At 43.3% G+C, this 22450-nt stretch overlaps 1 protein-coding gene across 1 annotated transcript in view; it reads right to left on the minus strand.

Annotated features, from left to right (window-relative positions):
• Positions 1-1336: 1336 nt before the first annotated feature.
• The window catches only part of LOC115650122 (cytosolic phospholipase A2 zeta-like), a 39729-nt gene continuing 18615 nt past the window's right edge, over positions 1337-22450 (minus strand). The window contains exons 7-20 of the mRNA XM_030559560.1: positions 21511-21577; positions 20963-21132; positions 17583-17696; positions 16929-16966; positions 15749-15884; positions 14746-14882; positions 13697-13919; positions 12924-13038; positions 10406-10543; positions 7193-7300; positions 5835-6029; positions 5259-5425; positions 3801-3987; positions 1337-2575 (exon numbers count right to left, since the gene is read on the minus strand). Coding sequence (XP_030415420.1) covers positions 2355-2575; positions 3801-3987; positions 5259-5425; positions 5835-6029; positions 7193-7300; positions 10406-10543; positions 12924-13038; positions 13697-13919; positions 14746-14882; positions 15749-15884; positions 16929-16966; positions 17583-17696; positions 20963-21132; positions 21511-21577 — 2016 coding nt within the window. The 3' untranslated portion in view covers positions 1337-2354. The remainder of the gene's footprint in view (positions 2576-3800; positions 3988-5258; positions 5426-5834; positions 6030-7192; positions 7301-10405; positions 10544-12923; positions 13039-13696; positions 13920-14745; positions 14883-15748; positions 15885-16928; positions 16967-17582; positions 17697-20962; positions 21133-21510; positions 21578-22450) is intronic.

The following is a 22450-nucleotide window of genomic DNA, read 5'->3' on the forward strand; positions in this document are numbered from 1 at the left end:
GCCACTGGCACCATTGTAAACCTGGCACTGCCCACAATATAACAGCAGCAGTTCACATTTATTTTATTTATTCACATTTAGTAGTTGCACCTATCACATTATTCCTCTAACACACACACACACACACACACACACACACACACACACACACACACACACACACACACACACATACACACACACACACAAAATAAAATTCTAAACAAGGCCTTGACCCAAATATCTTAAAACAAAATAGACCTCCCTAAATCTACCCATCTGTATAAAAATAGCCTCCCTTTCTCCGTCCCAGGAAAAGTCTGAGGAAAACAAACCGATGAGTTCTTGCAGCATCTGAAGATCACCAATTCCAGGCTCTGGTGAGCCAAGTTGCAGCAGCAGGAAGCAATTTCCAGAGTCAAAGATCCTTTCCTAAGAACTCCCAGTGCTTTCCCAATTACATTACAGAGGAGTTAGAGCAATTGCTCTGGTATCACAAAGGGAGAGACTGTCTCTGAAGTTGCTAGGACCGAGCCATCTAGGTGTTTTATTGGTCAAAATCAACACTTGAAGTATTACATGCAGCAGATTTTACAAGGAACTCTGGTATAGACTGAGTTAGGCTGTGCAGAGGAATGTGCCCACTTTATCCATGCCTTGAGCAGAGGAGTGTCTGCCAACAAACCAGTATCTTTCTCCAGGACTCGGCACAGTTCCTGATTGGACTTCTACTAACAACTCACCTCTGGCAACCTGGCCTCAAATCCTAGATGGGTCACAATACAGAAGAAGTTTTGTGGCCTCAACCAATCTAGTCCCCAGTGTTCACTTGTCTACATCACCCACACTTCAGCATCCTCTTCTCCCCAGAGGCCCATAACTAAAAACATGCATCATCAGATCAGGATTGTTCACTTCACATAAGCATCCGTACCACCCTGCACAGCAGGAACTTTGATGCATCTGTGACTGTGCTGAATATCAAGAGAGGAACTCCATTCCCCTCAAAACGTACACCTAGTTTGGTTTCTCAGTACCGAACATTTGGCAATGAAAGACAACTATTGTCATCTCTTTGGGTTTTACAGACTGTAGTGGAGTACAAAAGAGGTTTGGGGGAGTTTTGTGGGGGTTTTTGTTTAGGCGTGAGGGCAGTTGCACCATATCTAGTGTAAGATTTCAGTGTGAAATGTAGGGAATTTACTGTGCTTCTCCCACTCAAATGAAAGTGGCTTGCAGCTACTTTACCCTTCAGCATTCCTACTTTACTCCTGGGGGAATTCTGCACCAAAAAAATTAAAAATTCTGTGCATAATATTTTAAAATTCTACATATTTTATTTGTCATTATAACAGTATAATCACACCACTTTCAATTATTTTTGGTCATTTATTTCGAAATATCTGTCAGCAAGTATGTCTGTAACAATACAGACAACAAACAAAAGAGATTCAGAAAATGTTATTTTGAGAAAGATTCCTTACTAGGGATATTAATACATAACTCTGAGTAATAATTCATTTGAACTACAATATATAACTGTTTTTCCTGCACCCCTCAGAAGCAGAGCAAAGGCTTGGGGTTGGGGCTAACGGAGAAGGTGAGGGAGAGGGAAGTAAATTGCTGGAAGGAACCTGAGTGTAAACTTGGTGGGTTGTTGGGTAGGGGTTAAAAAAGTATGGAATAGGTTTTTTGGGGAGGACAGGAAGAGATTGTTAGGGAGCTTCCCCCACGCAGACCCTGACTGACCTGTATTCTCAGGCACATCTGCCCCTGTCCCCATGTGTCCTTGCACACCCTATCTACGTGTGTTTCTCCACCCCCACTCAGATGCCCACTCCCCTACATCTCCATGTGGCCCTGCACTGCCTCCCAAATGTCTCTGAGCCCCCAAATCAGCCACCTCCCTGTCGCTATGTAGCCCTGCATCCCCACCCCCTTTCCCCATGTAGCCCTGCACCTGCCTCCCCCCGTGACCCTGCACTCCCATTCACCCTGTGCCCCACTCTGTCCTCCTCCACTAGCCATTATGAGCCCCTGTCTGAGCCCCAGCAGCCCCAAATTGTCTTTCTCCCCATAGCCCTGTCTCCTGACCTGGCCCAACAGGTGCTGTGAAGAAGGCTCTGCAGGTGCTCTCTCTTCCCTAGCTGGCCAGGAGCTGCTGCTCTGTTCTATCGCCACAGTGCTCTCTGATGGGGAAAAGGCACAACTGCAGAAACTTTCCGGAAAAAGCTTTTTTCTGCATAAAAAATTAAAAATATGCATGGCTTATTAATTATGCATGCACAGTGGCAGAGAATTCCCTCAGGAGTACTACTTGAACCATATTCCTTTGGTGCACTGCAGTCCATCCATGTCCTATGCCAAGAAGGTTCTCATTGCCCATTGCCCTTCTTCAGCTTCCTCCTGCTCAGAGCCAAATTTAGGGCCGTTAGGAGTATGTCCTTGTTGTTCAGAACATTGTAGCAGTTCACTTCCACCAGCCTGTCAAAGTCATAGGGCTCAAAGGTGAAGTTTAGCGTACGGTAAGGAGAGTCTTTTCCCTCAATGACAAAATCACCAAAGGATTTCTCATCTTCTGACTCACGTTCTATTCCTGCAACCAGAGAAAAATAAACTGTGAAAGTCTTACTAGAAACCTTTCATTGAATCACCAATGAAGGTCACAGATCAGCTAAGCAGGTGTTAACTTCTGCTCACTCTCCTAGTCGGGAATTGCATGAGAAGAGATTTCAGCACCTCAGAGTAGGGTCACAATACTCTAGCTTTCAAACTTTGAGCCAAAGTACCATCTCCACTTCATACTTCCACCACCCTCCAAAAACACAGATTAAAGAGAAAAAAATTGTTTTGTTGCACTAAATCACAGTATTGCACACTACAGGATTAAGCTATAATTTTGAGGTGAGAAACACTAACCTGACTTCAAAGTAACAAAGTTAATTCTTCCTGGAAGGGGCCGCCCACATTAGGATAACAGGTGTGTTTTTAAAACATGTTTTTAACACCCTAATGTAGACAGGGCCACTTCGGCTTTAACACATTACCATAATATAGAAAAAGGCCCCCAAACCTTCTGTTGTAACTAAACTTGATTTTAAAATGAGTAATGGGGTTCTATGAAAGGTGTTTCAGGTTCTCAGGTAGAAAAATGGCTGGGAATTCCTAAATTATAATCCTTGAGGCAATGCTAACTGATTGTATTTCAGACCTCTTTATAATGCAAATACAGTGACCATCACACCATCAGGATAAACCCCACAAATATTAGTTCACATCTACATCTACATCTAGCAATTATATGTGGCAGAACTACTTGGTAAGGAAGGGGTTGGTTCATAAAGGAGCAAATAATTGTCTATTTAGATTCCCTCACACTTTACATAGCTTTTGGGACAGCCCTGTTCCTCCCTTCACCAAAATGAAACACTTCTGATGCTCTTTCTGCAAAAAAGTAATAGAGCTCAATAGGTTGCAGGGAACTAGGTAAGGGAAAGTTGTGATATTTTATGGTTAGAGAAACAAGGTGGGTGAGGTAGTATCTCTTATTGATAATATTTTCTATCTTTTATTCTTCAGGGCAGGTCCGAGTCCCAAAGAAGAGCTCTGTGTAAGCTCAAAAGCTTGTCTCTCTCACCCACATAAATGGGTCCAATAGAAGATATTAACCTCACCCACGTTGTCTCTCTGATATCCTAGGACCAATATAGCTATAACTGCATACATTTTCTGGTTAGGAAAGTTCAGCCAGTCTCACATTCTAGCTGGCTAATCATACCTGAATACCTAAATCTTAAGGATCTTGATGCACATTCTCTTACCCGGTGCTTTGTATTTCCGGAATGTATCATTCACCAGTGGGAAGTGAAGCACTATGGGAGCTTTAGGGTTTTCATCATCCACAAACATGTAACATTCTTTTGGCTTCTTCTCATCTTCCTCACTCAAGATGATTTGTGGAAAGGGGATTTCCTGTTCTTCACAGTATTTCTGAGTCAACTGTAAAACCTGTGGTCACAGAACAAAAGTCAAACGTTAGGTCCTGTTTTACCCAGAGAAAAACAGAAAAAGAGAGAATATTTCCCTTCTAACAATTATATTTATGGCACTACTATAAACTATTCAATTTCATAATTAATGTATGTTATGTAGCAAATATTTTATAAAGTAGAGGCAGCATGTTCTAAATCACAAGTTTGGGAACTTTTTCATTGGCTTCCTCTCTGACCTAGAGCAAGTCATTTAACCTCTCTCCCTCGGTTTCCTCATCTGTAAAATGGAGATAAGTTACCTGACAGGAGTATTATGAAAAATCATTACATATTTTTAAAGTTCTGCAAATGTGTAGACGACTTCTTAAGTATTATTACATTTAGCAAGTTTTTAAAAAACACTTTCATAATATAACAGAAAAGTTAGTCTGTCACTATCATTTTACATAGCCAAACATATAGTTAGACTTAGAAGGATTGGATTCAGATTTCTCACTTCATTAAAAACAAATAAAATGCTTTCATAATTAAAATTCAAAAATTACAGCAAAGAAAAGTTAACAGTGTATCCTATGATGGGCTCGTAGACGAGTAATACACTGTGTTGCTGTCACCTTTTTCTGGCAATAAAATATGGTGTTGACTAATATTAGGATTTTATTACTGAATCTGATGGAGCTCAGTTTCTGTAGACATATTTTGAACAGCAACTAGACTTGATGGTCCTAGGAAAAATATTAAAATCAATAAAAATAAAAATACTTGGAAATAAATTATGTCCCTTAAAATATACTACAAATTAAAATTGAATCATTTCAAGATTATATATATTGAATTTGACTAGCTGCATGTAATATTTTGTGAACATACATTTGTATACAGCACAAATAGCCTACTGTTAGCACACAAAAAATCACTGCCACCTCATCTTCCCAAGTAACAGTGCATTCTACTAAATGGAATAAGAATGCAGAATAGTGTGCCACAAGTCTTATACTGTTAATGGAGATTCACCTTTAGGTAAAGTCTTAGGGGCCTATGCTTTTTAAGCAGAAAGACTGGCATTTTACCACCATTGTCACTGTGAAGTTCCATATATGAAATTCATGTTGTGACATGAAGTTCACAGTGAATTGCCTGGTCTGACAACTGAAGTCTTGAGTGGCCTTAGAATTATTACAATGTGTCCTACTTCAGGAGACTTTCTATTCAAACATCTTGGACTGATCCATGTTATCATGAAAAATGTATGTTTCCATGCTTCTTTCCCTGTCTAATGCTGCTCACCTCAAAAGGAGCATCCCAAGAGTAGTTAAATGACAGGATGACATCTACATCTCTTTCTGGCTGGAGCACCACGGGAAAGGGAGAGTTGATCGAAAAACCACCATCCACCAGGTACAGGCTGTCTTCCATGGGAGTCAGCTGGTTGGGAAAAGCATCAAGGTGTGTACCTAGCAGACCCCACCACCCCAAAAAAAAATCACCTTAGTTATCAAAAATATGGGGGAAACTTTGGAAATGAGGACATTAAACAACCACTGAGACTTTAAGGAGAAACTTCTAATACATGTTCTGTACTCCCACACCAAAATCAGACCTGCACTCTGGATATTCCAGAAGCAAAGTGAAAACAGGTCTGTATCACCAGCTGGATGATATTATTTCATAGCCAACAAGTTCTCCGACTGTATCAAATTTTCTGTTGCTGGTGTAAATTGGCAGCACTCCACTGACTTCAATGGAGCTATTCCAAACTTTATACTAGCAAAGAATTTGGCCCAAAATGCTAAAGTTATGCACGTTTTTTAAAATATTAACAGAATATTCAAAACACAGTCTGATTTATTTCAAAATGGCTACCTTTCCAGGCTACAAAATGCCTGTTGTTGACATAATTCCTGTGAAGGTACAAGCCTTGCATGAAGTTGAAGGTTTCCCCAGAGGTGACACGGGACTTGAAGAAATCCTGGAAAATTTGTAATAAGGGTCCCCCTGGTATAACCAGACGAGTCTTTAACCGAGTGGCTTCCCGAAAATGGAATCTTTGGCAATCATCTATAACACAAGCCATGACAAAGATCAGAATATATTTAAAAGCATGCTCATTGAAGCCTAGCATTTCAAGATACTAATCTTTTCACAAATGAAAGTTCAAACTATTGTCATATGACTGTTTTGCCCCCTACATATATGGGCACTGTAAAAACGTATTAGTCTGAGATCCAAATTAACTGAGTCTATACTGAAGTTTCGTCATTTAGGATGTCTTTCAAATCTTACTCATGACTCATGTAGCCATTCCAAACTGATGTCAATGAAAACTTGGCATATGATCATGGATATGCTCTCTTATGGGGACAACAGTCACTAGAAATACTGAACACTCACAACAATATTTCTTATGGCTACAAATGGGAAGTAGTGTAGTGAAACCTAACACTGTGGTATGACAAATGCAGTGTGAGAGAAAGGATGGTCTTTCTACCTGCCTATTGAAGGTATTTATAGACCTCTCTCCATCACCATAATACCTATGCACCTCACAGTCTTTAATGCATTTATCCTCACAGCACTGCTTTGAGATAGGGAAGTGCTATTATCCCCCCTGCACAGATGTAGAACTGAGGCCCAGAGTGACTTGCCCAATGTTTCAGGGTAAGTCTATGGCCAAGAAGGGAATTGAACTCAGGTCTCTCAAGTCCCCAGCTAACACTCTAACCACTGGATCTTCCTCCTTCTCTTTGTAGTTTGGATACAGGACTGGGACTCAATTCCCAGATCTACCATCAGCTTCCTATATGACCTTGGACAAGCCACTTAACCTCTCTGCACTTCTGTGCCACAGTTCCCTATCTGTAAAACAGGAGTAACAACACTTTCCTACTGCCCAGGAATGTCACAAAATATTGTAGTCAATGGAACCAGGTAAGGAGGTGGGGCACGAGAGAGAAGTTAATGGTGACCATTATTATTTAATCTACTGTGTAAATATAGGCCATATTGTTGAGAGAAACTACATGACAGAGGAAAGTGGAATGCAGCTTTAGAGAAACTGTGTTAACGATCCAGCCCAGCTGAGGCTTGTCTGTCCTTGGACATTCCACAGGACTTCTTAAATTCTGGAGTTATATTAATGTGATCGTTCTGAAAATAAACCGCTAGGAAAACCAGTTTTTAAACAAAAACTGACTATTTTACGGGGTACTGAATGGCCTTACCTATGACTCTGATTACATCTTTCAAAGAATCTAGAAAGCTCAGTCCTGAACCAACCATCTTCAGAAAGACATCATCCAGACTTGCGGCAAAGGCACTGCCCCACATTCCTATAGACAGAGGAACGATTAGTGGAGACAGAAATAAAGAAGGATTTAGCACCTTCATAGGCTTCTTAAATTCAGTGCAGTCAATAGAGGTTCTACCATCGGGTCACTGCCTGTTACCGAGTGGGCTGTCCCTGTAAGAGAAGTTGAGCCCTATGCCTAATTATCCCTTTCCAAAGTGATGGGTTGAGCGTCGGGCAGTGGTTGGGTCAGGTGGGCAGGCATCAGGTAATGGTAGTTCAGGGATAGTACCATCCTGTACGAGGGAGTCTACTCTATCAGAGAAAGGGAAACTAGGGAAGACCTAAAGGAGACATCTCTACAGAGAGGCCCAGTCTGGGGTACTCCCAAAAGAGATATCTGGGATATGTCATGTTAATTTTGATGGCATATATGGGCCCAAGGAGTCAAAGGTGTTAACACAACCCTGAAACTGTCCAACAATAAAGAGTTTTAAACAAGGTTCAGAATTTGGTAGAGAGAGTGCTTGCTTAGCACCATGGAAAACACATCATTAAACAGACTTTCAACCTTTTATTAAAGATATAGAAAAGAAGGAAAAACAGGTAAAGCATTTGAAATGTAAAGTATTAAGGCTTTTTTTTAACCATAACTCTTATCCCCTTTTCCTTTAGCTATAGAGAGATTTTATAAGGAAAACCCTTTGTTTGACAGTCTTTTTGATGATATTAAGGATAGTAATAACTGTCCCTTTTGGGGAAAAGAGATGTTAATTGAGTTAGGCCGGAACTGTTATTGAAGTTCAGTCCTGTTTGCTAAAGAGAAAACAAGATAAACACACACAAAAGGGGAGAGAAAAGAATAGTAGAGATGCAAAATGCAAATTCTGTCTCTGATGTTGCATCCATTTGCAACTGCATTGCTGGAGAAATACAGCCACAGCACATGCCCTTATCAGCCATTCCAAGACCTGGCAAACTTGTACCAGCATCCAGCTGCTTAGAGAACAACTGCAACTTTTGTCAAAGGCTCACAACAGTGTTGCAAAATATAGTCTTAGCCAGCTAAGCCGGACTCAGACAGTAGGAAAAAAGAAATGGGTAGGAAATAAAAGAAATAAGGCAGGGAAGGAAAAGGACACAAGAGGTGGTGAGGAGACAGTCTCATATCCCAGTGAGTGTTTGGGATTCAGCCAGAGCCAATAGAGGTAGCAATGTCATTGAGGTCCCTCTCTTGGCCCGGTCTGGTAGAATCTCTCTGGATCAGGACAACAAAGGCCCAACGGTGTCACTGTGAACCTCTGGGTCCCTGGAGTCAATGGAGGTGGCAGGCCAGGATAGTGAAGCTCACTCCTCCTTCCTCTTCTTTCAGTTAGCAATTATGCTTGATTTCCCCTGCCCCCCAAAGTCTTATCTTTTAAGGACCCCTAAAGGAAGAGAAGGGCAGGATAGCCCATCCTTTCAGTTATTGTCCACCAATTAGGCTGAATTTCCAACACACCCATTTTGGTTCATTGATTTCCAGGCCCACATTTCTCATCTACTAGACATGATCTTAACATAGCCCTGGAGTTATATCAGGAGGCCTTTTTGTTTGGACTAAATCAGTTACCGCCAGTCTCCCTTTTACACCTTTCCCATCAACATTAATTGTTCTATGTGACTGGAACATTTCATAAACTTTTATCTGCTTTCTCACAGATGAGCTCACAATTAGTGTAAGCTTGTTAGCTCAGTAAGTACAATATGCGCTGAGAGAGACCTGAAGCCATGACAGAAGGGTAAGAGGAGAGAACCTTGCAGGGAGCAGGAAGTCACATGCAGGGGACCAGAGGAGACCCTGGTCTGAGTTCAGTGGGGAAGACACTCTTCCTACAAGCCAGAGGGAAAGGTCTAGCTGGAGCAGGAGTAGAGTTGCCAGGTGTCTGGTTTTTGACAGGAATGCCCGGTAGAAAAGGGCCACTAAAAGTCCAGTCGGCGGTGCAGCAGGGGCTTGCCCTAGCTCCAAACAGCTCCTGGAAGAGGCTGCCAGGTCCTTGCAGCCTCTAGGCGCATGGGTGACCAGGGAGGCTCCATAGGCTGCCCCTGGCCCGAGTGCTGGCTCCGTAGCTCCCATTGGTCAGGAACCGCAATCAATGGGAGCTGCAGGGGTGGTGCTTGTGGGTGTTAGGGCAGCGAGCTGAGCCTCCCTGGCCACCCATGTGCCTAGGGCCACGGGGACCTAGTATTCCTGGGAGCTGCAGTAAGCACCCCTGGACCCCGCACCCCAATCCCCTACCCCAGCCCAGAGTCCCCTCCCACACGCAAACTCTTCCCAGAGCCCTATCCCCACACTCCCCCATCCTCCAATCCCCTGCCCTTAGCCCTCTCCTGCACCTCAAACCCCTCATCCACAGCCCCTTCCCAGAGCCCACACCCCCAGGCAGAGCCTGCACCCCCACACACACTCCCCAACCCCCTGCCCCAGACCCTAGCCCTCTCCTTCACTCCAAACGCCTCATCCCTGGTGCACACCAGAGCCCACACCCTCATCTGGAGCCTGCACTCCCTCCCGCACTCCGAACCCCTGTGCCCCAGCCCCGCCCCAGATCCTGCACCTCCCAGCCAGAGTCCTCAAATTCCAGCACTCCAACCCCTTTCCCCAGCCCAGAGCCCTCTCCCACACCCTGGACCTCTCATTTCTGGTCCCACCCATAGCCTGCACCCCCAGCCAGAACCCTCACCCCTCTCCTGCACCCAAACCCCCTGCCCCAGGCCAGTGAAAATGAGTGAGAAAGAGGAGAGCAAACGATGGAGGGAGGGGAGATGGAGTGAGTGGGGGCAGGGCAGGAGTGTTGAGTTTTGTGCAATTAGAAAGTTTGCAACCCTTATCAGGAGCAATACCCCAACAAGAGTATTAGCAATACCCATGGGGGTATAATGGACTGCTAAACCTTGAGAAAAAATCTGAGAGATTCTACTTTTGAGTTAGAGTTAAACTGTTATTTTATATTAAAAAGTCAGATGCCAAGAAGGGGTGAGTACTTCAAGAGCACCAGTTATGGTGGTTTGTTTAACTGAGAAAGGGGGAAACTGAGGCATGAGCCAGTTCTGACACTAAATGAAGATTTTCTATTTCCCTTTCAAAACCAGCCACATTAGAGCATACCCTGCAGATAGCAGATCCTGGGCTCTGGACGTTTCCGGACCAGCCGGCCCATGAAGAACTCACTGTCAAAGTCTTCTGCTCGGACAAAGGCGCCATACTTCCGGAATCCAACCTCATAGGGAGTGAACTCACACCATTCTGAGAGTAAGACAGCAGATCAACAGTTATCTCAGGAACACTCTGAAGTGCATAGTCTCATTATCCTTTTCTTATAAGAGTGGTTAAAGAAGAGTCTCTCTTCTTCCAGGATCACCTATCAGCAATTTCTTCCTCATAAAACCCCATATATAGTAGAATTAGTGTGGCTGTCTTGGGGGAACAGACAGTTGGATCTTCCAGAAAGGATCTGTAGGAACTCCCTGCGCAGCAAGGTTTGGGGACTAATCAAACCACTGGTATGCAGATCCACTAGCCATTGCCCCTTCCAGAGTAGGGGCACAAAAGCAGCAGGAACAATTGATATCTCAGGGCTGCAGCAGCCACCAAAGAGTACCTCCACTTCTGCTCTATGGCCTGGGTTGGTGAATTCCTTAGCCTAGTCCCCATGAATAGTCCCTGCACCAAACTCAGCTATTCAGCATTAGCACATGTTTGGATACAGAGAGGAAGAGAAAAAGAATTTAACATCTAGAACTGGGGAGGTGTAACCCTCTCAGATAAGAGCTCCTTAGCTATACCACAATTTAGGATTTTTCTTTATATCTTACAATTATGGCAATGAGAGCAACTTGACTGTCCAGATGTTTGTCACAGAATGGGTTCCCTCACCCTGGATTTCTCTTTGCAAGCAGCCCTCTCACACATTTACCTAAGTTCACCACAGTGTACTTTTTTACAACATCTTATGCAGCTTCATGTCCCATCACCATAAAGGACAGCTTCAAAGCACCCCCGTGGCACAGGAAAGGGAGGTGAAGGGGGGAGAAATCTCACCCGTCTGAGATCCTGAGCTTCTTTGCCCGTCCTTCCAGCCTTCCCCTACTTTCTCCCATTTAACAGTTCTGTGCTAACATACTGAATCCCCTTGTTAACTGGTTAACCACCCAGTCCTAATCAATTATCTCCCAAGTTGGTCCATGAGGAAACCTTACAATGTGGTCAGCCAGCCCTAGGCTACTCCCACTCTCACGTTGTTCAATGATGAAAACATTAGTTGAAGTTCACCAGCAATTCCACATTTTTTAGATTGATTTTTCTGAGCAGCAATTTTTAAATATTTCTTTTTGGTGTCATTAAGTTGTGAAATAGCATGCCGCTATTTAAAAACAATAGCACAGAGCATTATCAAGCCATGCCAGAACTTAACAGTGGTATCTGAACGCAGCCTCCTGGGTTCTAGTGCCAGTTGCGCTCCCCTTCTGTGTGCTGGGAGCCTTCCTGTCATCTGTGCAACAGTGAGTGCTCGCAGTGGGGCTGAGTAAGCAGGGGTGGAGGGAGTGGGGGGGTTAGGGGAAGAGGCAATGGGGAAGGAAGGGGGTGGAATAGGGCAGGGGAGGGGAATGTGGGACTGAGGGGAGGGGGATGGGGAATCACGAGGGGGAAGCGAGAGCCCGGCATGCGGCATCCCCTCGGAAGCAGCTGGGGCTCCCCCGTTAAGCAGGCCCATCAAACGCTCACTCTGACAAGCCCTACCTCCTATACCTGGACCCTTCTGACAAGCCCATCACACCCAGACCCCCACCCCACTGAGCTCCACCTGGCTACCCATCCCATCAAGCCCCAGTTCCCCAGCACCTGAACCCCCCCACTGAGCCCCCACACCCAGACCCCTGCCAAGCCACATCTCCCCACACCCAGAGCTCCCTTCCCCCACTGAGCCCCCATCATCTGGATCCCCTGAAGAGTCCCACTGCCCCTACCCCAACAAGCCCCTGTACATCAGATCTCCCACTGAGCTGCCCAAACCCAAATTGCCCCAACACAGAAACCTCTAACCCCACACATGGATCCCCTCTCACACTAAGCCCCTCTACACTTGGATCCTGCTAGGCTGAGCCTGCCTACCCACACCTGGTGGGTCTGGCACAGAGGGGCAGGGCCCCAGGGTGTTTCTGGGGCAAGCCCGGTTCTTGCACTGTGTCAAGGTCAGGTGCAGCCTCACTGCTGAGTCCCTGTACTGGGGGATCTGGGAGCTTCAGGGTGATCTCCCACCTCAATGCAGCCAGCGGCCTGTGCTCCCCATTGCCATGCTGGAATCACATTTATTTGACAAATAAGATTTGCAGAATTTTTAAATATTGTGCGCATAATTTTTTATTTTTGGTGCAGAATTCCCTCAGGAGTAGATCTTCAGTGATATAGCTATGGAGAACACAGGTAAACTTTGCCAAGCAGTGTCCAGTTTGATATATTAGCTAATGGGCTCTCAAATACTGGCTAATCAGCACCTCATGTCTCATGCTCATTATCCAAGCTTCAGGGAATGGGGAAAGGTGGAGATGAAAAGGGGATTAAGTCTCAGTGAGGAGGAGTTATTTACAGATTTTAAAATAGAAAAATAAACCTGTCTCATTTATACCTGCAAAGTCATCATCGCTAATATTGGGCCTCACATTGATTGCTGCATAGATGGGATAGGGGTTCTGTGCCCTCTTCACTGCTTCCTGTTGGTCAGACAGCTTTGACAAGTCTTCCTGGTTATAACAGGAAAAGAAAAAAAGCTTAATATTTTTGGTGCTCTGCTAGAGCCATCTAGCCCCATGCTCCTGTATTCTGGAGCTCTCTCACTTTCCAACCTCATCTATAACCATATCACAGGCTCTGAAGCTCCTTTCTCCCCAGTGTAGGGCTCATTATATTTTACTAGAATATTTACATGGCCTAGATATTTTGAATTTTACAGGCATTCTTCACTAGTTAATGGCTGTTTTAATCAGATTCCAAATTGTGATTTCACCTAACTGTATCACTTTACATTTGGTTTTTTAAAAAACATATTGCTAAACATATGTCACCACATTTTCTGAGCCTTAACATTCCAAATGGCTGTCAAATGAATGGCTTGCAAAGTAATTTCAAATAAATACCTAGCTCTTACATAGCATTTTTCATCTATAGAGCTCAAAGTGCTTTATACATTAGGTAAATATCATTATCCCCATTTTATAGATAGGAAAACTGAGGCAAAAAACTCCCATGTTTCTCCCAAGACTTCTCTAATCCCCAGAACAATTCTATACAATTTAAGCATATACAAAGAGAAATCATTTTCCAGAGCACAAATAGGTGGATATGTTGACGTCCTAATTTGAAGGCAAACAGCAATAAACTTCAGAGTCTAGAATTCTTTACCTTCTGATACAGAAAATACTCTATAATAAGGCCCCACAAGTCTGTGAAAGAGACTTTCCGTCCACCATTCTCCATTGAGTTCAGCTCCTGGAAGTAATATTTCAATCGTTCTGACGAAAATGCCCCTGCTTTGCTACTAGATACATTATCCCTGGCATTGCTGATTGCACCTTGGAGGTCCTTACAGGACCAGTCTGTGTCTTGATACAGTGCAGACAAACACCTGAAAAACATTTACGTCAAGATCAGTGAATGATATTAAACATCAAATTCCAGCTAAGTATTGTTACTATTGCAGTATTGAACTGAGCACTGTAGAACTCTGACAACCAAGAAGACTAAATGCTAAAGCTAATAAGCATTATGAGATGGAGTTCTAAGTTCTAAAATACGCTGAGGAACCTGAGACCAACCTCACTGTTATCACTCTGTCAGCTCATCTACCACTCAGGGTTGTTCTGGAGAGCAGATTTAGCTAATGTTTGTATACTAATTAGCATTAGCTACTCATCCTCAGAACAGCCCTGAAAGCTAGGTACTGTATGGGGTTCCAAACAGAGCCAGGGTAACTGGCTTCCTTCTCTGCACAGCAGAGAATCTGGCTTCGCAAACCTCTCTACACCAATGTATAAGCTAGAGTTTTAGATGAGGAGCAGTACATATTTATTTACATTAAGTTATTTTCCATAACTTTTCCATAAAGGGCGTGAATTTTGGAAGTGCAAATGGGAGTTAAGTATTCAACCCTCAATGGGAGCTGAGCATCTACTTCCTCTTTGTACTTTTGAAAATCTCCCCCAAAGTGTTTTCTTTCTGTAATGCAATTATATAGCTTCTACTAGACCCACTGCTGTAGGTATAAAAATAGTAATTAAACTCTTTTTTTAACCACCCAGAACATTATGACTGTCAACATCTGATAGACAATAGCAATATATTGGACTTACTGTTTCTTAAAGATTACATGCATTAAATCTAACATCTCACTTGGAGCTACACAAACCCTATCCAGCTAGAAGTTTCAGGGGCCACCATTGCATATTACGCACCAAGTAGAACCTGAAATTCCACACAGATACATTGTACTGTCCAAAAGGCCGAGCTGCTGAAGCCCTGACAGGCTGCCATAGAATGATGTCAGTGCTCTAGTCCCACCACCTGATCCCAAAACTGCTACCACTGGGACCTGCAGAGGGGCGAGAAACCAGAGAATGACACATTCTGAGTTAATTTTTGATCTGCTGTTTAATTTTATATTTATTTACTCTTTACTTATGTAAGGACGAGACCCTTAAAAACACAGGAATGGTTATATTCCTGTTAATATGCTGATTAAATTCCAGTATAAAGTTAATCATGACTGATATTTTAGTGATATAGATCATAAAGATCATAGTATTGTCTAGAAGTTGTCCATTTGCTGAAAAGAGGTGTGATGTATATTATGTTCCCCAAATGCTAGTCATTTAATCACACGCCTTGCAATAGCACATCAAACCTACACTGTTATAAGCAAAAAATATATTAATCATTTCTGTAGCACTAGTACCTAAGATCCCAAGCAGAGATCAGGACTATTGTACCAGGCACTATGTACACAGACATTCCTTCTGCCCTTTCATACAGTTCTAATTCCCTCAAACTGGGGGGCAGGTTACAACCATGAGCTTTGCTGGGTACAAAGGCTGGCTTTATTTTAACATCCTGACAGCACATGATGCAGTAGTTCTAGATAAGAGAATCCAAAGAAATTCTGGAACCTCAAACCCCAGAAATGTTCATCAACCCTTTTGGAAATGTTTTTGGTTTTTTGTTAAAATTACTTTTTGTTCCAGAAAAGGAACACCTACAAAAAACAAAAAAGTCTGAAAACATACCAAAATCTAGGACTCAAAATTCTTGGTCTCTAAAGAGAAACTCATCCTGGGCTATGCTGTGAATGTTCCATGAATGGAGGAAAGTCCTGTTGCTTACCTGCAAAGAGCCCTAAATGTTTAAATGATTACCAGTCATAGTGGCTCTACAGTCATCTCTAAACACTGTGCTTCATACCTCATCTTTCCCAGGGGCTTCTCTTAACTTAAGTGTCTTCATTAGTGCCTGAGAAACTATTTTCTTCCTCTTGTCCAAAAATTCTCTCTCTTCTTCACAGAGGCCAAAACCAAGGCGTACATCAAGATCCCAAGTACTGATTACAGAAACAGGGGTTAAAAAGAAATTAGGAGTTTTCATAAATCTAAAGGGTTTGAAACCCCTTGAAAAAGGTTGTGTGGTAATCTTCTCTAAGCAAATATTCTAGGCTTACAGTCAAATCACTGTATCAAACACAAAACATGACAACCAATATTCCATTAAAAAACAGAAGAGCATTTTTTGGTTAAAAGTGAACTTTACTCATCCTCACTATTTTAGTTTGTAGTTAGTCCTGCAGTGTCCAAAGACCAGGATTTGATAGTTTTGTACAAATAAAATTAAAGTTATGATTGGTTTAAAGAAAGAGATAACTGGGCAGGGGCTGGGGGAGGCCTTTAGCCTAGGGAAAGAGTCTCAGAGGGAGGTAGGGGGAGGATGCAGGTTGAAAGGCTGGATTCACTGTGAGAAGTACAGCAAAGGAGTCGTCAGGATTAAGATGATAGTTTTGAAAGGATTTTAGTCGGTTTAAGAGAAGAAAACATCTTACTATGGGTTTGTAGACGAGGGTTGGATCAGAAACTAATCATAGCTATGTTAAGAGGCAATTAGGAAGAGCTTATAAAATATAAAAAAAAATATAATAGAACAAAACATGAATCTATCTACCCCTCACCCTGATCTGTTTTGCTTCTAGGCACTAATCCTTTCCTCAACTTTTTTTTTTATTTTAATTTTATTTTAGATTGTAAAGCTCTTTGTCTGTACAGCTCCCAGCATATTTTGGGCACATTAGTGGTAATAATACACATTTAGCTGTTCATTTTTGAGGCCTAATCCCTAGGAATTTATGAAAAATTTGTTCAGATTTCAGGCCCTTTCCTGCTACAAGTGCAACAAAGAATAATTTCACAGTGAAAATCAAAATAGAATTTGGTTAGAAGAAGAAAAATATCCAACAAGATTTTATTTTTTCATTCAAACCCAAGAAAGCCTCTAGTAAAATGAATGTGCTTTCGGAGCAGTTAACACAGTCACCCAGATCATTCACTGTGAGAGTAAAGTATTTCCTTATCATAGGCTCTGCAAAGAACATACTTACCTCTTTTCAGCCTTCACACTCAGATCCAAACTTTGTCCCTGGAAAAATATAATAAATCCTGAACCAAAGGTAGTTTCACAGGTGCGTCCACTAATAGGGCATGGAGAATGCCTTCACCATTATTATCAAATATTATGCAAGATAAGCACTTCCACCAGCAAAAGCAAATACACAGCACACCTTATTTTCTCCCTGTGACTGTTTTAGTGCAAATAGACTTGTCTTAAAAGCTGTTACATTGGAGTAATATAAAGTTGAAGGACAGGGGAAGAGTGCAAGTATTATTCCACTTGTGCACTTTTGGTTTTTCTTTCCTCTCTTTCACAGTCTATTTAATTTTTCCCTTACTTCTGCAAACTGATGGGCACTGATGCTTATTTGCAGGAATCAGCCCTGAAAATAGCACATCTGAGAATAACTGTGTTGAACAGTCTGCAGTGATTAACTCTATGACGGCATTCCAGTAAATGCCATCTTCTTGAGGTGTTAATTTTAAAAATTACAGCAAAACCTGGTAGATGTCAAGAGTTCAATTAAATCTTCAGTTATGGCAACACTGGCTTTTAGTCCCAAACTTTAAAAATGCCTACTTCTAAATGTTGGAATCTTTATCCCAAGAGTATTAAAATACACGCAAAAATATTAGTGGATTACCTCTCCTAAAGGAACAGCCATGTCTACTTTCTGTCCAACAGGAAGTGATTTAACTGGTACAGTTCCCTGTCCCAGAATTGTAGTGTGCTTTTCCAGATCAGAGCTTATTTCATCCTAGTAACAAAAAAGAGTAATTCTACAGTCACCGAAAAATAGTTTTCATTAAAATAGTCATTTTGCCTGTGAAAATATAGAACCAGAACTGTCACAAAGTGGAGTTATTCACATACTGCAACTCACTACAACTCTTTAGAAGAAGGTCTTATAATATCATGTACTTTTGAGCACCTTACAGGCTCTCTGTCCACCAAGCCTTTTTTCTTGGGACTATTTCCATCATTCCAAACCTCTAAATAACTTCAAAAATCTAACTGCTCTCTTTTTAAAATCAACCTGTCCCAAAAATGTGTCTCTTGCCCCTAAATGGGGAATTTTCCTCCAAAACAGTTAGCATGGTCTGAGGCCAGTAATGGGCAATATGCAGTGCTGCATTCCTAATGGGTTTAAAGTCCAGTATATTGTGACGTGTTTCAAACAGCACTTCATTCTAGCCCTGGAAGGTCCATTGATATCAGACTCTAGAGTCATGACAATTTGTCTAGAAAAGCTATTTTAGTTATTTTTCGGAGGTTCATTTTTTACATAGTCAGTAAAGCAAAGTTCCTTCACTTCCTACAGAATTTGATTCATGATAACTGAAGCACCTTGTTTTACAAGGGAGGGATTCAAAACACCAATCCCAATAGAAAAATATTTGTGTTTAAAAATTGTAAAATAGTTTTTCCATAGCACATATCACACGCCTAATATATGATAGAATAGCATAAAGGTTTGATGTTAATTATTTGGGCAACTAAATTCATGCTGATAAAATCTTTATTCTATACCGCACTAGTGTGGGTGGGTGGGGTTAGCGGGGGTGTACATACCCACACCCACAACGTTGAAATAACTTTATTAAGGATGGAAATTCAAGCACTTAAAAGTTAAGATCATACATATAACTTTAATTCACCCCCACTGCATGTGACACAGTCTTTAATAATTACACAATCACATACTTTTTTTTTCCCATTCCGCCTCTGTCTCATTCACTTCCACCTTTTTCTTCAGCCATTCCAGGCCCAGTCTCACCAGACTTCTTGTTCCAGTCTACTCCTTTCCCACCCACTTTTATCCCCTCTACATTCAAATCAGATGGCTTCCTCCTCCACATCGCTAGGGTGCCAGCAGGGAAGGAGTCACTGACAGCATAAAGGAGAGAGGCTTCCTTGCTCTTAGTCTCAGTGCCCAGACTCACTGAAAGCACCCATACACACGGGATAAGTCGATTTTTGCCCCTGTAGCCTTGGGCTGTAGGGAGTATGCTCAGTCACACAGTGGGGAAGATGCATGTGCAATCTAGTCAGCACTAGTAGCTGTGAGAGGCTCAACAATGCCCAGTGAGGATGGAATCTCTGGAGATTTTAGCTGTTTAATATCAAAAAAGTCTCAGAGCACGTGCAAACTCCGATTTCTAAAAGGCCTATAACTTGGCCAAATGTAGGTGGATTTTCACAGGGATGGCAAAAGGCACAGCCTGAGACACAGACCATCCACTGCCAAATTTAATGTCCCTTGTGAAAAGCATGGGAGCACTACAACTGTTCAAAGAAAAGGTCTCCAGAATATTTTTAATTTTTTTTTTCATGTGGGCAAAAACATATTTTTTCCCTTACCTTGTTCTCAGAAACAGCTAAATTGCTTTGTCTGAAATTTTCTAAAAGAATCCACCCTAAGGCTGATACCCAGCATGGAAAATTTCAGACTGAACAACTAAAGTCTGACAAAAGTTATAGGCCACTGAAAAGAGGATCTTATAATGGGTAGTGTCAGGGAACTTTCATAATAGGCAGCACCAGGGGGGCAGGTTTGTAGAAATTTTAGTGGTGCCCAGAATCCATCCCCACCAAAACTCCACCACCACCACCCACCTGCCCAAGGCTCTGAGAGGGAGTTTGGGTGGGGGAGGAGGTCTTGGGTGCAGGCCCTAGGGTGGGGCAGGTGATTGGGATCCAGGTTGTGGGAGGCAGTTTTTGGATGGGAGGGGGTGTGGAGGGAGGGGGTGCAGGGGTCTGGGCTGTGGCTGCAGATGAGGGTTAGGTGTATGGGAGGGGCTCAGGGTGAGAGTAGGGGTATAGGGGGTGAGGGCTCTGCCTGGGCTGGCAATGAGGGGTTTGGGGTGTGGGAGGGGCTCAAGGTGAGAGTAGGAGCGTGGGGTGTGAGGGTTCTGTCTGAGGCTGGGAGGTTTGGGGTGTTAGAGAGGCTCAGGGATGGGGAGAGGGTTGCAGTGCAGGGTGCTGAGGGCTCTGGCTGAGACTGGGGATAAGAGGTTTGGGGTGTTGGAGGGGCTCAGGGCTAGGATAGAGTGTTGAGGGTATGGTGGTGAGGTGAAAGCTCTGGCTGGGGGTGTGGGGTGAGGCAGGGCTGGGGATGAGTTTGGGGTGTAGGCAGGCTGCTCCGGGACAGGGACCAGAGAGGACTCCCCCCAGCCCTTTCCCTGCTGGCAGCAGCGAGCTCTAGGGGAGGAGCCCCTCTTCTCCACCCCTCCAGCAGCACATTCACCCCCACCACTGTCACTGCATGTGCTTCTAGGGCCTCTGTCAGGTCCAGGAATCTCCCTCGCCTCCCCCATGCTGGAGGGTGCTGCATGTGCCTCCTCCCCTGCTATTGCCCCTACTGTAGCTTCACTGGGGGTGAGGGATGGGGCTGCCTCCTTGCCCAGCGTGGGGCAGGAGCGGTGACTGCAGGCGGGGGGCCGCCTGTGCTGGTGGGGGTCCCACTGGAAAAGGGAAGAGTCTGAAGTGGAAGGGCAGGCTCCGAGTCAGTCTGCCCTGGCAGTCGAGATGGGGGGCACTAGGACCTTGTGGCAGCAGATGCTGCAGGGAGGCAGCATGGAGCTGCACGGAAGAGACAGGGACATTCTGCTCGCTGGCCCGGGAAGGCAAGAGGGGGCCAGGGGACACTTGGGGGAGGCGTGGGGGGGTGGCAGGTGGGGCCAGGGGAGCGGGGGACACCTGGCCCCAAATATTGGTGGAGCTGGGCTCTGAATATTGCTGGTGCCCGGGCACCATGTGGGAATATAACTGCACTACCATCCCCATCTATAATTGTCAGTACTCTATGAGAAAACTGCTTTCAACACCAGTATCTAACTACTGTACAATGGCAAACTAGAAATTGGTTTCCCTCTAAAGAAATTCCTGGCATAATGATCATAACCATAAATCAGTGCAAATTACTCTTCGATCTATTTCATGGGCCAAGAGACACCTTGCTTCGGAATGGATTTGTTCCAAAAGTGGTTAGTAGCCTACGTAGAGGTCAGCACAGATGCTCACCTGTAAGACAGTTATCGTTTGCTCCAATTCCACCTCCAGGTCTGGACACATTTCTTTATCTACATGAAAGACAAATGGCGTCCCAAAATCTTGATCATTGTCCACTCTGCAAGGAACGCACAACTGTTTCTCATAGGCCCCCAGCATTGATAGCTTGATCTGACAGCTCCCTGACAGTAGGAATGAGAAACTTAGGTCAGAACAGTCACTGAAACACACATTGAAAACTAGACAATGTTATTAGAAATGACAGCCAGACCACAGAGACAAAAACTAAAGCCCCCAAATTTTCTTTCATAGGACACTTTATGGAAAAGATGCAATATCATTCCATTTTTATTTTTTTTAACAGATTTATTAAAAAGCCACTTCTTGAAAGAAAGTAGTAGACAACAATATGTTACAGCAACAGTGAAGCAAAGCTCCTTAGAATTGGATGGCAAGAGGCAAAATTCAGATGAGGATCCAAACTTCCTCCAGGATGGGATGGATGTGCTAAAGAGCGAGCAATAGAGTAGCTCTTCCTTGAAATACACAAGCAGACGTACCCTTTTCACTCTGCTTTGACTTCTCATCTTTGTTGATTACACCTTGGAGACACAGGCAGGGATGAGCCTATTTGAAAAACAAAACACTGCTCTGGTTATGAGGTTCGCTTCATTTCCCCTCTGAAGCATAATCCAGTGACAATAGGAAATGGTTTAGAGCATTGATCCTGTAGCAAAACAAAGGTTTGGGGGGCAGATTTGTTCCTTCAAATGGACAGGGTTTGTAGGGCAAGGATTGTTGTTGTTTCTGAATGGAAAATCACTTCCCTACACCATAACTTCCTACACACAGCTACAGACTGTCAGAATACACAGACTTTTTTTCTATTTTTTATTTAAACTTACTAAGAATGTGCTTTGTGTTCAGATCTCTCTCTCTCTCTTTGAAGTATATATATATATGCTTCAATCTCTTTCCCTTCCACAACTTTGGGGAAACTAAAAGCTGGCTTGATTTGTATTTAGATCCAAATCAGAATGAAACTGAAATACAAGCTGAGCAAACAGACAGCTTTGCACAGAAGGAAAAAACTGCTTGCCACCCATCCCACTATTCACAGAAACTGCACCATTTCTGCCTATGCAAACACCTCTTACACTGTAGTCGCAAAACCCTGCCTTTGAGTGACCATGTGAAGAGAGAGGAGGTCAGTTTCCCACTTCATTCAGTCCTTGACTTCTCAGATGAGTCTGTGAACAAGGGACTTCACTGATGTGAACTTTGCTCATTAAATTTTATTAAAACACCAACATTCCTCCATAACTCTACTGGTCCCCACAGACAGGGTACATGTCTACCTTTGAACTGGAAGGTGTGATTCCCAGTTCATGCAGAAGTATCCGTTCTAGTTTTGCTCAAAATAGCATGCTGGAAATAGCAGCATAGCCAGGGTAGCACAGGTGAATACATACCCGCCCAGACCACCTGGGTACAGACTGA

Source organism: Gopherus evgoodei, chromosome 4 (assembly GCF_007399415.2).
Source record: "Gopherus evgoodei ecotype Sinaloan lineage chromosome 4, rGopEvg1_v1.p, whole genome shotgun sequence".
In the NCBI taxonomy this organism is placed as follows: domain Eukaryota; kingdom Metazoa; phylum Chordata; order Testudines; family Testudinidae; genus Gopherus; species Gopherus evgoodei.